The sequence below is a fragment of the Mirounga angustirostris genome, unplaced genomic scaffold, assembly GCF_029215605.1.
Source record: "Mirounga angustirostris isolate CCGP_5_RB_7025 unplaced genomic scaffold, mMirAng1.0.hap1 SCAF_10, whole genome shotgun sequence".
In the NCBI taxonomy this organism is placed as follows: Eukaryota; Metazoa; Chordata; class Mammalia; order Carnivora; family Phocidae; genus Mirounga; species Mirounga angustirostris.
In genome coordinates, this window is record NW_026991718.1 from 87,171,754 (window position 1) to 87,185,453 (window position 13,700).

The 13,700-nt window shown below is 46.9% G+C and overlaps 1 protein-coding gene across 4 annotated transcripts in view; it reads left to right on the forward strand.

Annotated features, from left to right (window-relative positions):
- Positions 1-13,700, forward strand: part of SH3RF3 (SH3 domain containing ring finger 3) — a 394,367-nt gene that overhangs the window by 290,581 nt on the left and 90,086 nt on the right. For 3 of the 4 annotated variants that reach the window (XR_010405756.1, XM_064572700.1, XM_064572699.1), the window contains exons 6-7: positions 9,641-9,811; positions 12,111-12,358. Coding sequence is in view for 3 of the 4 variants with exons in the window: in XM_064572700.1 (XP_064428770.1) it covers positions 9,641-9,811; positions 12,111-12,358 (419 nt within the window). In the remaining variant the exon portion in view is untranslated. The remainder of the gene's footprint in view (positions 1-9,640; positions 9,812-12,110; positions 12,359-13,700) is intronic. The other variant, XM_064572701.1, reaches the window with a different exon arrangement.

Below are 13,700 nucleotides of genomic sequence, written 5' to 3' on the forward strand. Positions count from 1 at the left end.
CTGTAAAGAAGCTTTTTCTCTTGATGAAGTCCCAATAGTTCATTTTTGCCCTTGCTTCCCTTGCCTTTGGCGATGTTTCTAGGAAGAAGTTGCTGTGGCTGAGATCGAAGAGGTTGCTGCCTGTGTTCTCCTTTAGGATTTTGATGGACTCCTGTCTCACATTGAGGTCTTTCAAGCATTTAGAGTCTATTTTTGTGTGCGCTGTAAGGAAATGGTCCAGTTTCATTCTTCTGCATGAGGGTGTCCAATTTTCCCAACACCATTTGTTGAAGAGACTGTCTTTTTTCCATTGGACATTCTTTCCTGCTTTGTCGAAGATTAGTTGATCATAGAGTTGAGGGTCCATTTCTGGGCTCTCTATTCTGTTCCATTGATCTATGTGTCTGTTTTTCTGCCAGTACCATGCTGTCTTGATGATGACAGCTTTGTAATAGAGCTGGAAGTCCGGAATTGTGATGCCACCAGCTTTGCTTTACTTTTTCAATATTCCTCTGGCTATTCGGGGACTTTAATGCTTCCATACAAATTTTAGGATCATTTGTTCCATTTCTCTGAAAAAAGAGGATGGTATTTTGATAGGGATTGCATTAAATGTGTAGATTGCTCTAGGTAGCATTGACATCTTCACAATATTTGTTCTTCCGATCCATGAGCATGGAACGTTTTTCCATTTCTTTGTGTCTTCCTCTATTTCTTTCATGAGTATTTTATAGTTTTCTGAGTACAGATCCTTTGCCTCTTTGGTTAGATTTATTCCTAGGTATCTTATGGTTTTGGGTGCAATTGTAAATGGGACCGACTCCTTAATTTCTCTTTCTTCTGTCTTGTTGTTGGTGTATAGGAATGCCACTGATTTCTGTGCATTGATTTTATATCCTGCCACTTTACTGAATTCCTGTCTGAGTTCTAGCAGTTTTGGGGTGGAGTCTTTTGGGTTTTCCACATAAAGTATCATATCATCTGCAAACAGTGAGAGTTTGACTTCTTCTTTGCCGATTTGGATGCCTTTGATTTCTTTTTGTTGTCTGATTGCTGTGGCTAGGGCTTCTAATACTATGTTGGTGATAGTGGACATCCCTGCCATGTTCCTGACCTTAGGGGGAAAGCTCTGTTTTTCCCCATTGAGAATGATATTTGCTGTGAGTTTTTCATAGATGGCTTTTATGATATTGAGGTATGTACCCTCTAAACCTATACTCTGAAGAGTTTTGATCAAGAAAGGATGCTGTACTTTGTCAAATGCTTTTTCTGCATCTATTGAGAGGATCATATGATTCTTGTTCTTTCTTTTGTTAATGTATTGTATCACATTGATTGATTTGTGGATGTTGAACCAACCTTGCAGTCCAGGGATAAATCCCACTTGGTCGTGGTGAATAATGCTTTTAATGTACTGTTGGATCCTATTGGCTAGTATTTTGGTGAGAATTTTTGCATCCATGTTCATCAAGGATATTGGTCTGTAATTCTCCTTTTTGATGGGGTCTTTGTCTGGTTCAGTTTTGGTAGTTGATACATCTCTAGGAATGTATCCATTTCTTCCAGATTATCTAATTTGATGGCATAGAGTTGCTCATAATATGTTCTTAAAATTGTTTATATTTCTTTGGTGTTGGTTGTGATCTCTCCCCTTTCATTCATGATTTTGTTGATTTGGGTCATTTCTCTTTTCTTTTTGGTAAGTCTGGACAGGGGTTTATCAATCTTGTTAATTCTGTCAAACAACCAGCTCTTAGTTTCGTTGATCTGTTCTACTATTCTTTTGGTTTCTATTTCATTGATTTCTGCTCTGATCTTTATTATTTCTGTTTTCCTGCTGGGTTTAGGCTTTATTTGCTGTTTTTTCTCTAGCTCCTTTAGGTGTAGGGTTAGGTTGTGTATTTGAGACCTTTCTTGTTTCTTGAGAAAGGCTTGTATTGCTAAATACTTTTCCTCTTAGGACTACCTTTGCTGCATCCCAAAGATTTTGAACAGTTTTGTTTTCATTTTCATATGTTTCCATGAATTTTTTTAATTCTTCTTTAATTTCCTGGTCGACCCATTCATTCTTTAGTAGGATGCTCTTTAGCCTCCATGTACTTGAGTTCTTTCTGACTTTCCTCTTGTGATTGAGTTCTAGTTTCAAAGCATTATGGTCTGAAAATAGGCAGGGAATGATCCCAATCTTTTGGTACCAGTTGAGACCTGATTTGTGACCTAAGATGTGATCTATTCTGGAGAATGTTCCATGGGCACTAGAGAAGAATGTGTACTCCGTTGCTTTGGGATGGAATGTTCTGAATATGTCTGTGAAGTCCATTTGGTCCAGTGTGTCATTTAAAGTCTTTATTTCCTTGTTGATCTTTTGCTTAGATGATTTGTCCATTTCAGTGCCCTCACTGAAAGTGTTAAAGTCCCCCACTATTATCGTATTGTTGTCAATGTGTTTCTTTGCTTTTGTTATTAATTGGCTTATATAATTGGCTGCTCCCATGTTAGGGGCATAGATATTTACAATTGTTAGATCTTCTTGTTGGATAGACCCTTTAAGTAAGATATAGTGTCCTTCCTCATCTCTTATTACAGTCTTTGGTTTAAAATCTAATTTTTCTGATATAAGGATTGCCACTCCAGCTTTCTTTAATGTCCATTAGCATGGTAAATGGTTTTCCACCCCCTCACTTTCAATCTGGAGGTGTCTTTGGGTCTAAAATGAGTCTCTTACAGACAGCATATCGATGGGTCTTGTTTTTTAATCCAATCTGATAGCCTGTGTCTTTTGATTGGGGCATTTAGCCCATTACATTCAGGGTAACTATTGAAAGATAGGAATTTAGTGCCATTGTATTGCCTGTAAGGTGACTGTTACTGTATATTGTCTGTGTTCCTTTCTGGTCTATGTTGCTTTTAGGCTCTCTCTTTGCTTAGAGGACCCCTTTCAATATTTCTTGTAGGGCTGGTTTGGTGTTTGCAAATGCCTTTAATTTTTATTTGTCCTGGAAGCTTTTAATCTCTCCTTCTATTTTCAATGACAGCCTAGCTGGATATAGTATTCTTGGCTGCATATTTTTCTCATTTAGTGCTCTGAATATATCCTGCCAGTCCTTTCTGGCCTGCCAGGTCTCTGTGGATAGGTCTGTTGCCAATCTAATGTTCCTAGCATTGTAGGTTACATATCTCTTCTCCCGAGCTGCTTTCAGGATTTTCTCTTTGTCTCTGAGACTCGTAAGTTTTAGTACTAGATGTTGGGGTGTTGACCTATTTTTATTGATTTTGAGAGGGCTTCTCTGTGCCTACTGGATTTTGATGCCTTTTTCCTTCCCCAAATTAGCGAAGTTCTCTGCTATAGTTTGCTCCAATATACCTTCTGCCCCTCTCTCTCTTTCTTCTTTTTCTGGGATCCCAATTATTCTAATATTGTTTCATCTTATGGTATCACTTATCTCTCGAATTCTGCCCTCGTGATCCAGTAGTTGTTTATCTCTCTTTTTGTCAGCTTCTTTATTTTCCATCATTTGGTCTTCTATATCACTAATTCTTTCTTCTGCCTCATTTATCCTAGCAGTTAGAGCCTCCATTTTTGATTGCACCTCATTAATAGCCTTTTTGATTTTGACTTGGTTAGATTTTGGTTCTTTTTTTTCTCCAGAAAGGGTTTCTCTTATATCTTCCATGCTTTTTTCAAGCCCAGCTAGTACATTTAAAATCGTCATTCTGAACTCTAGTTCCAACATCTTACTAATGTCCGTATTGATTAGGTCCCTGGCAGTCGGTACTGCCTCTTGTTCTTTTTTTTGAGGTGACTTTTTCCGTCCTGTCATTTTGTCCAGAGGAAAATAGATGTTGCTTTGGGATGGAACAAACTGCTAACGGTAACAACAACCCTAGAAAAATATGCACTAAAACATGAGAAGAGACCTGAAACTGGGGGGAAAGAAAGGGAAAGAAAGAAAGAAGAAAAAGAAAAAGATAAAAGACAACCAAACAACAACAACAAAAAAAACAGAATATGATCAAATATGATCAGGCTGGTGCATAGATCAGTGCCACACACTAGATTTTGGGCGTATTTTGGTCTGTTAGAAGAAAGTGCCTCCCAAAATTTTAAAGGAAGAAAAGCTTATATATGTACAAAAATAAGGGCAAATATGATGAAGGGATGGAATATGACTGTAAAGATGAAAATTATAAAAGATTTTATAAAAGGAATTGATAAGAGGTTGGTTGAAAAAAGAAAGAAGAGGATTTAAAAAAAAGGGGGGAGGAGAATGTGATCAGGCAGGAGACTAGAACAAAGCTATACACTAGAGATTTAGGGTATATTTTGGTCGGTTAGAAGAAACTGTATTCCAAAATTTTAAAGAGAGAACAACTTATATATATATATATATATATATATATATATATATATATATATATATACCAGAAATAAGGTTAACTACTATGAAGGGATAGACAATGACTCTAAAAATGAAAAATAAAAAAAGATTTTTTAAAAAAGTGATTGATAAGAAGTTGGTAGAAAAAGAAAAAAGAAAAATTTAAAAAAAAGAAAATTAAAAAAATTAACTTTGAAAGACTAAAGAATCATGGGAAAAAAGCCATGAATTCTATGGGCAGTATTCCCCTAGCGCTGGAGTTCTGCCATTCTCATTGATCGGTAAACTTGGTCTTGGCTGGCTGTTCTTGCTGATCTTCTGGGGGAGGGGCCTGTTGCCGTGGTTCCCAAATGTCTTTGCCGGAGGCAGAATTGCCCCACCCTTGCCCGGTCCGGGCTAAGTAATCTGCTCGGGTTTGCTTTCAGGAGCTTTTGTTCCCTGCAAGCTTTCCGTCCAGCTTTGGAGGCAGAGAGTGAAAATGGTGGCCTCCCAATCTCCGCCCTGGAGGAGCCGAGAACTCGGGGCCCCGCTCCTCAGTGAGCCCCCAGAGAAAAGCAGTCCATCACTCCCATCTCCCCAGTCTCCGGCTGCACTCCGGGTGCTCACCCGACCTGTGACCGAGCGTTTCTATCTCTGGCGCACGACCCCATGTGGAGTCTCCAAACCCAGCAGATCCCTGCCGTGTGCTCCCACGCTGCTCCTCCCCAGGGAGGACGGGGAGTCTCCCCGGATCTGCTGCTTGTTGGGTCTCTGCAGCCGGCTCCCCTGCTCTGATACCTGGGAGCTCTGCCACACTCAGGCACCCCCAGTCTTTCTGTGACCCCGAGGGTCCTGAGACCACACTGTCCCACGAGGGTTCCACGCCCCACTTAGACACTGGAGCAACGTCCCTCAGTGGAGCAGACTTCTAAAAGTTCCGATTTTGTGCTCCGGGGCTCTATCACTTGCCAGAAGTGGCCGAAGGAGGCCCCCTCCCCCGCCGTCTATCTTCCCGAATATCACCTCAGATTCACTTCTCCGCACGTCCTACCTTCCAGAAAGTGGTCGCGTTTCTGTTCAGAGAGTTGCTGCTATTCTTTTCTTTGATCTCCTGTTGAGTTTGTAGGTGTTCAGGATGGTTTGATCCCTATCCAGCTGAATTCCTGGGACCAGACGAAATCCAGGTCTCTTACTTCTCTGACATCTTGCTTCTTCCACCTTGTATAAGACAATTAACTTTCAATTATTTGATGGCTACCCCCCAGGATCTCGAACATGACTGTCAGACAGTTCAAATGGTTCATGGGGTATTTATTGCCCTTGCTAACACTTGCTTTGTTTTTTAAATCTGCACTGTGCTTCCCTCACTGTGGAAGTTGGGTGCTAATGCACATCACTCACTGAGCCTGGTGTGGGCAGGTACAGGTGCCAGTCCTTGGGCTGCTGAGCCAACGTGAGCCTTACACGCTTGCTTGGAATCTATCCTCTCGCTGGCAGGGCCAGCTCATGATTGGGCAGGTGTCCCCTGGCCATGGCTTCAAACTCCACTGAGCATGTGGACAGTGCAGGTGGCACACAGAAGTCACCCTGGTCCCAGGGGCTGCAAAGATAGGTGGAGGGGCAAAGAGACAGTCCCTCGTCAAAGCTACCTTCTCTAGGCCACCCACAAGCCCCTGTTTAATGGGCTCCTTGACCTCCAGGAGCTGGACAAGCCAGTTTGGAAACTCTGTTAATAGAAGCTTTTCGACTCCTGTTTCTCCTCCCCTCTTTGACTCACCTCTCACCCACGTATGTACCTTGTGCCTCGGGTGTTTCCCTCCCTCCCCTAGCTCACTGCCTTCCCTGCTTGCTTTTGTCTGTCTGGGTTCTCTAGGGCAGCTCAGATCTCTCCTGGACAGACTCAGCTCTCTCTGCCCTCTTGTCCTGTCGTTCACCCTCTGCTTCTCCTTTTCACTCTTCTCACTGCTGAGACACCAGCATCCCACAGGCCTGTCCTTTCTGCCTTTTCTTGCATCCCCATGGTGTCCATTCCCTCCTGGCACAGTCCCAACTCCACACTGGCCTCTGAATGAAGAAAGCTGGTACCTGTTTGTGCTTGTTTTTATGTTCAAGGTCAGCCGGCAGACCTTGGGGCTGTACGTGCCCACACGCATACAGATGCACACACAGACACACTTCCCTTCAGCAGTCTTCATCTTAGTCTCAACACCAGAACCCCTATTTTATTCTTTTATAAAACAAGTATTTATTGCGAGTGCCAGACATATTCTGGATCCTAGGGATAGAGCAGAGAACAAAATAGATAAAAATCTCTACCTTCGTGGAGGATACAGTGTAGTGCGGAGTGGAGGGCAGCAGGATGAGCAAAGAGAGCTCCAGATAGAGGGGAACATTGGTGCAAATTTAGCATATTCAGGGGACACCTTGGTGTAGAGCTGCCCTGAGCCAAGGTTTGCTGGGAACCCCAGCTGGAGCCGCATACACATAGTCCCCTTCCTCCAGGCTGGACTGAGCTCCCTCTGCACTGGCTCTCGCCCTCCTGAGGAGGTAGACGTGCTACGTGGTGGCAGGTGGCTGCCTTGCGCCAAGATCCTAGCTGAGGACAGGATGATCTGTCATGGGAGGACTCATCTGCTCAGGATTCCTCACATCCCTCACGACTGGGGAGATGAGAGTGGAAGAGCAGGGCATTTAAACTCTTTAACACGGTGCCCTCTTTGAGGAGGTCGGCCAGTCTTGAACCTGCACACGTGAAAGCAGCCTTTGGAAAAGCGGTGTTTGTTCCGGCAGAGCCCAGGCAGGCGGGAAACTGTGGAGCACCTCTTCAGGACACAGGTGATAGCCCACTGGCCCAGTCCTCGGACAGCCAGGGGCCCAGAGGGAGGAGGAGGACGTGCCTGAGGTGCGCGGGACATGGTCTCCTCCTGGGCCTGGGGGCTGACGAGGCAGCTGGCAGGGCACAGGCTAGTGGTGGGCCTCGTGTGGTGGCATCACTGCTCTACAGGGGCTTCCAGGCTCGGCACAGGCCCCGGGACTGGGGGCAGTGGATGTCGGTGCCCACGCCTTGTTGGCCAAGCCAGGTATGAGAGCCCAGTGCCTGTCGCCCCTCTGGGCAAAGAGAACAAAAGCAGCATGTGGTTCCTCCCTCCCTGACCAATGAAACATCATTGTTTGCTGAGGGCTGTGTTGTGCACATGCACACCCCAAGGCGCCGTCACCCCCAGCTTGGCGCTGTGCTCCTGGCCACTGTGCATTCACAGAATCAAAAAGATTGTTCTCACACCATGAAGACACGGAAGGAGGCAGGCAAACAGGATTTATGCTTCAATTACATTTCCTTGAGAGCAGGCACAAAAGGCATGTGTCACTGTTGTTCACAAGCCTCCCACTGCCCCAGCCATCTCCTCTCCTTTCCTCTTGGGTTCATCCTGCCCCTGCCTGAGCCCGCGCCATGCCTCCCCATGTGAGGCCGCCCCTGAGTGGTTAAAGGGCAAGCCGGCGTCGGGGGCGCAAACGCAATTGTCACGTGACTTTCCTGTTTGTGGTCATTCCTCTGTCACCATCAGAGAGCTCCTGCAAGTCATCAGATGTGAGAACAGACAGATGACACCCCGGGTTCTTTTTGTCACCTGGGCCTTGCGTCAAAAACATGAATCAAGGGGGTCCTCTCCAGTGATGGCTTCCCTTATCCTCCCTGAAGCCCCGAGTCCTTCCTGTCTGTTGGTATTTATCTTTTCAGACAGAGAGAGAAATCAAGGTGCAGGCCATCCTTTCATCCTTTGTAAACAAAGGAAATTAACCAGGCAAGGCCTCCATTGAATGAAGCAGAGGCACTTGCAGTGTGTAGGGCCAGGGGTGTGGGTGGGGGCAGGTGTATGTTGTTTTACCTTATTTTATTTTATGTTAGGGACATGACATCTTTACAGGTTCCCATTCTGTTGTAGCCTGTTCCTCATCAGGCCTCTGAGACTCAAGGGCCCTCCTTTCTTCTTGCTTAAACCCTAGTGAGTCATTCCCATTTCTGTATTCACCTCCTGAGAAGACCTCTCCTAGAGTCAGGAGGTGCTCTGGGGGTCTGTGAGCCTCCTGAGATATCCAGAGACCTGGGACTGTCCTCCAGCCCCTAGCACCCATGGCCCTGGGAGGGGTGAACATGCCCACCAGGCTGTCCATCCTGGTAGGAGATCCTAGAGATGACACTTCTTTAAAATTCATCTTTTGTTTCTCACTGACCTGAGGCCTCACCAACTTTCCTCCTGGATCTTGTGAGCAACATGGTTGCCTATTACCATTCTCTCTATCAATTTAAAACCCATTTCCCCAAGCCCCCAAAGTAGCAAAGCACTTTGCAAGTATTATCTAGTCCTTGCAAGTGCCCTGTGGGGTTGGAGATTGAGGTATCATGAGGTATGTGACAAGAGAGGCATGCCCCAGGGTCATAGGCTAAGTTACAGGCAGAACTTCTAAGCCCTAAGCCAGGATTTACACCACTGAGTTTGTTCTTGGTTTGTCTTCAAATAGGCTTAAGAGAAAAGTAGAATTTAAATTATTAGTCATGGCACAAATATTGCAAGGAAAGATGCAACTGAGAATTCCCTAACTAGACTGTCTTTTCTTTAAAAGGGCCTTTGGGGTATCCTCCAGCTCAGACTGATTCAATGAAACAGGCAGGTAAGCCAAGGCCTAGTTAGATGAAACGAGGAAAATCCAGCCCAAAACATGCCTGGTTCATTTTTGGTTTTCCCTAGAGTTTTCTCTGGCTCAGAGCATCAGGCTTTAGATGGTGGGGCCCAAAGACCTGTGATCTAGTTCTGGCCCATCCTCCAGGACCTTGGATGAGTCACATAGGCTCTCTGAGCTGTCGGACGGGTGGGTGCCTGCTTGCCCGGGTCAGCCAGCGCAGGGCTGTGGAATGACCTGGACTCCAGGAGCAAAAGGTAGAGGTCTGTCTCCCCTCCCCCACCCCACCCCACATATACCTCTCAGGACCTGGTTCTCTAGGTGGGCGATCACAGTGCTGGGTTCTCTCTCTTCCCTGCACCACCGCAGTGATGTATCATGAAAATAGGTCAGGCACGGTATGCACAAGCCCTGTAGGCATCAGCTACTCCACATCAGCAGATGTGATTTTTTAAAAAAAATTCATGGGGCACCTGGGTGGTGCAGTCATTTGAGTGTCCGACTCTTGGTTTCGGCTCAGCTCATCCAAAGATGAGCCCACCTGTGATATAGGTGATGCCAGATGGCATATGCCCACCTCTGCCAGCCATCATTTATCCTTGGCCCTCCTCTTCTTCCCATAGGTACCTGGCGCTCTATGCTTACAAGCCCCAGAAGAACGATGAACTGGAGCTGCGGAAAGGCGAGATGTACCGGGTCCTAGAGAAGTGTCAGGATGGCTGGTTCAAGGGGACGTCCCTGAGGACTGGGCTGTCTGGGGTGTTCCCAGGAAACTACGTGACACCCGTCTCCAGGTGAGGCTGGTGTCACTGCCCAGGAGAGGAGGAGCACATTCCCCATGTTCCCCTGTTGCTGGTTACTGCCTGGAGATCATGCTGTGGTCTGAGCAAAGCCAAAAACACACAGTCCAGAAGTCACAAGGGTTCCCCTGCCCACAGGCTTTTGCCGCGTGAGCTCAGAGCTCCCCTTGGGCGAGGGTTCCACATGGCAAGCTTTTCCCCTTCTGAATTAGGTTTTGCTTGTCATTCCCTCAGCAGACTCTGGCTGTGAGGGGACAAGATGGGAGGAGAATGAGCTGGAGTCAGGGCAACAGCACCAAGTGGGGGTGGAAGATCACGAAGTGAGATGTGTGTGTGCACATGTACCCATGCCGGTGCGTCCAATTGAGTACAGCTGGTGTGTGTGTGTGACACACATAAACCTGCTATGCATAAAACACACGTATGCATACATGCAAAGGAAAAACATACATTCTCAAAAGCTAACAATTGTTCCTGAGTGACGGCATTAGGAGTAATTAAAAATTTTCTTCTTCCTTGTGCTTTCCTATTTTTTGCAAATTTCCTGTTGTATCATTTTTATAAAACAGAAAATACAATCTAAAAAATTTGCTCAAGAAGTTGTCTGGAGTTATCTGAGAATTTCCCACTAAGATGAGGGGTCCACTGTTGATTTTATTTGTCAGTCTCACCCGTGGAAACCTGTCATGGGCACAGCTCTGGGTTACCTGAAGCACAAGCACATCAACTGAAGACATGGCCCCTGGGTTTCTGCTCTCCCTGGGACAAGACTGACAGGAAAACAATTAAATAATGCCTAGACCTTGCACTGTTGGCTACACTGATTCATACTTTTCAAAGCACCCAGAGGAGTGGTGCTGGCCATGATATGGGCTTGCTTGTATGTCATCGGGCCCTTCCTGGAAAGGCCCATAATTTGTGAGCCCACTTTATTCAAGTTTTAAAAATTTTTTCTTAGGGTAAAAGTGAGTTCAATAGGTAGCAGATGTGATTTTTTAAAAAAAATTCATGGGCACCTGGGTGGTGCAGTCATTTGAGCGTCCAACTCTTGGTTTCGGCTCAGGTCATGATCTCAGGGTCGTGAGTTCGAGCCCCATGTCAGGTTCCACACTTGGTGCAGAGTCTGTTTGAGATTCTCTCTTCCTCTCCCTCTGCCCCTTCCACTCGTTCTCTCTCTCTCAAATAAATAAATCTTTTAAAATATTCATGGTTTTGAATATTCTGGCCCACTGACAGAGTTCCTCCTTGCTAGAGGTGAATTTCAGGGCAGCTCTAGGGGCTCTGCCTATGGTCCCTGGACAGCTGAGTCCTTTTCCAGGAGGCCCTCTTCCCACGGCGGTTCTTCAGAAACCCTGACTTAGTGGGGCACAGCCCATCCCTGGCTAAAGTCCTGGTCCGCGGTACCGAGCCACATGGGGTGGGAGCTCCCTGACCTGGCGATGGACCTGGCAGTGCCTGCTCTCACCCTCACGTGGCTTCTGGTGTCTCATGACCAAGATTCTGAGGGGACAGAAGGGGACTTGACCCAGCTCTTGGACAAATGGCAGATATTTGATCCCTGAAACTGAACCCACAGAAACTTCCGAGCCCCCAGATTCTGCCGTATCGTGTACACTCACCACCAGTGCATGAGTTTGGTGCAAGTACACGGGGGTCAAAGGGCTACAGCCCATTTTCAGAGTTGCTGTGTTCTCATATTTCTTAAACACTGGAAACTGTTTTCATCTGGAAACTTGGGGTGAAAGGACGTCTATTTCTGGTATGACACTGCAAGTTCCCTGACATCCCTCAGAAGGACCGTTTCCCAGAGGCCCTTTCCCAGAAGCCGGCAGAAACGAGAAGGCGGCTGTGTCCCGAGGGGCATGGGTCCTTGCCATGGCTTCCCACCATGTGCCAGATATGTCCAAGCCTCGTGGGATGTGGCTGAGTCATCCACTCTTTCTGGATGTGTGTGGGGACGGACACAGCTGCATATTAGACCGAATCAGGGCAGTAGCTCTGGTACAAAATATTTGATTGATATTGATTCTTAGGGTTCTTCTGTTGTTTCTTAACTATTTACATTGAAAGTTAGCCCCCATGAAGGTTTTATAAAGGGTGCTCCACTGCCAAGCTTGAGCTCAGGTCATCATTTGCCTACAGGATTATCTTGGCATTCTTTTAGTATTTGTGCCCTGGACTGTGTGGCCTTCATCTCTCAGAGTTGGGAGGTAAGAGTGGGCCTTTATTAATGGCCTGTACTGTGTGGTTTCATCTGTGACCTCACCTGACTGATTCTGTTTTATTTCCTCAGGGCTCCTATAGGAGGGGCTGGGCCACCCCGGAATAATGTCGTTGGAGGGTCTCCGCTGGCCAAAGGGATGGCCACAACCATCCACCCAGGTGGTGGAAGTCTGAGCAGCCCAGCCACTGCCACAAGGCCGGCCCTTCCCCTCACCATCCCCCAGGCCCAGCACCAGGCAGCTTCTCCCCCGATGAGCAGTTGCCTGCGGCACACAGCCCAGCCAGCCACCAGCCAAGCCCGGGGCACTGTCCCCACAGGTATGTGCCACCCCTGAGGACTCACTCAGTAGGACAATTTGACAAGGGGTTCTTGTGAGAAACATTACAACCCAGGCTTCAAGCAGTCCAAGATGGGGCAAGTTGTGTTTGCTTATTATGATCATAAGCTTCTGCTAATCTCCAAGAAATGTATTGACTTATATTACCCTGTCCTGGCAACTGAAATGGATTAGAGAATTTACAAATATTGATACACTTCACTGTAGCAAGAGGACTGCATGGACTCATAGGATTAACACTTGCACCGGGGTCTGGGCCAGCCCCACAGGCCTTCCACGTGCTGGGCCCTCGGGGCCTTCCCAGCTAGGCAGCTTCTCCCCGGATGGAGCCAGAGTGCTCCTTCTCTGGAGCGCTTTGAAGCTAGAAGCAATGATGGTCATTGACCCTTCACCTTTATGCCAGCTTTATCAATAGCCAGGCTGACATAGTTTAAGGAAAAGCCAGTTGATCCCAGGACAGTGTGAGATGAAGAGAAATTACAGGGTGGATCTTACAGGCATAAAGAAGGTCAACATATCTGGCTTGGAAGCTTAGGCCTGAGCCATTAGGAACTGCTGAAGCGTGGCTCGTAGTGCCCCTGGGAGCCCACACCAGTTGCCTTCCCAAACCGTGGCACCAACAACAAAGTCACTGTGCTGTGTAGCTACCCAGGACAGTGGGGTGTGACTCTCAGTTTCTAAATGTTAGAATTCCAGCTCCAACCTCAACCTTACTCTCTCAGAAATCATCTATCTTCTCCTCAAAGTAAGACTTAAAGGACAAAAAATGTCAATTCTCTGGAGCAATAAAATACACGATTTTTTAGAATCTAGCCAGCCAGGAGATGGTCCATTAGAAGTGCTCCAGAAGGCACCTTCTCAAGTGTGAAAAGTCGAGATAATACTTAGCACAGCAGGGGCCATATTTTCTCCCAAGTTGCGGCTAATGGGACAAAAGGGTGGGAGAGGGCTGCCCACCTGTTCACTTGTTGGGGAAATTGGCCTGCACATTCCCATGCTGGTGCCGGTCGGGTTTGCATGCAGCAGCAAGGACTGCTGAGACCATTCAGGTGTCCCTGAGTGTGACATGAACCACCCTGAGTGTTTTAGAGGACCACTTCAGTCAGCATGCCCACTGATAAAACAGGACCCCATTTCCTGCTCTCAGCTCCCACACACTGGCGGGAGGCATGCTGCCAGGCAGGAAGGCGTTGGGTGCTGGTGGAGGAGGTCCAGTGTGGGACCCCATTTCCTGCTCTCAGCTCCCACACACTGGCGGGAGGCATGCTGCCAGGCAGGAAGGCGTTGGGTGCTGGTGGAGGAGGTCCAATGTGGGCATTTGG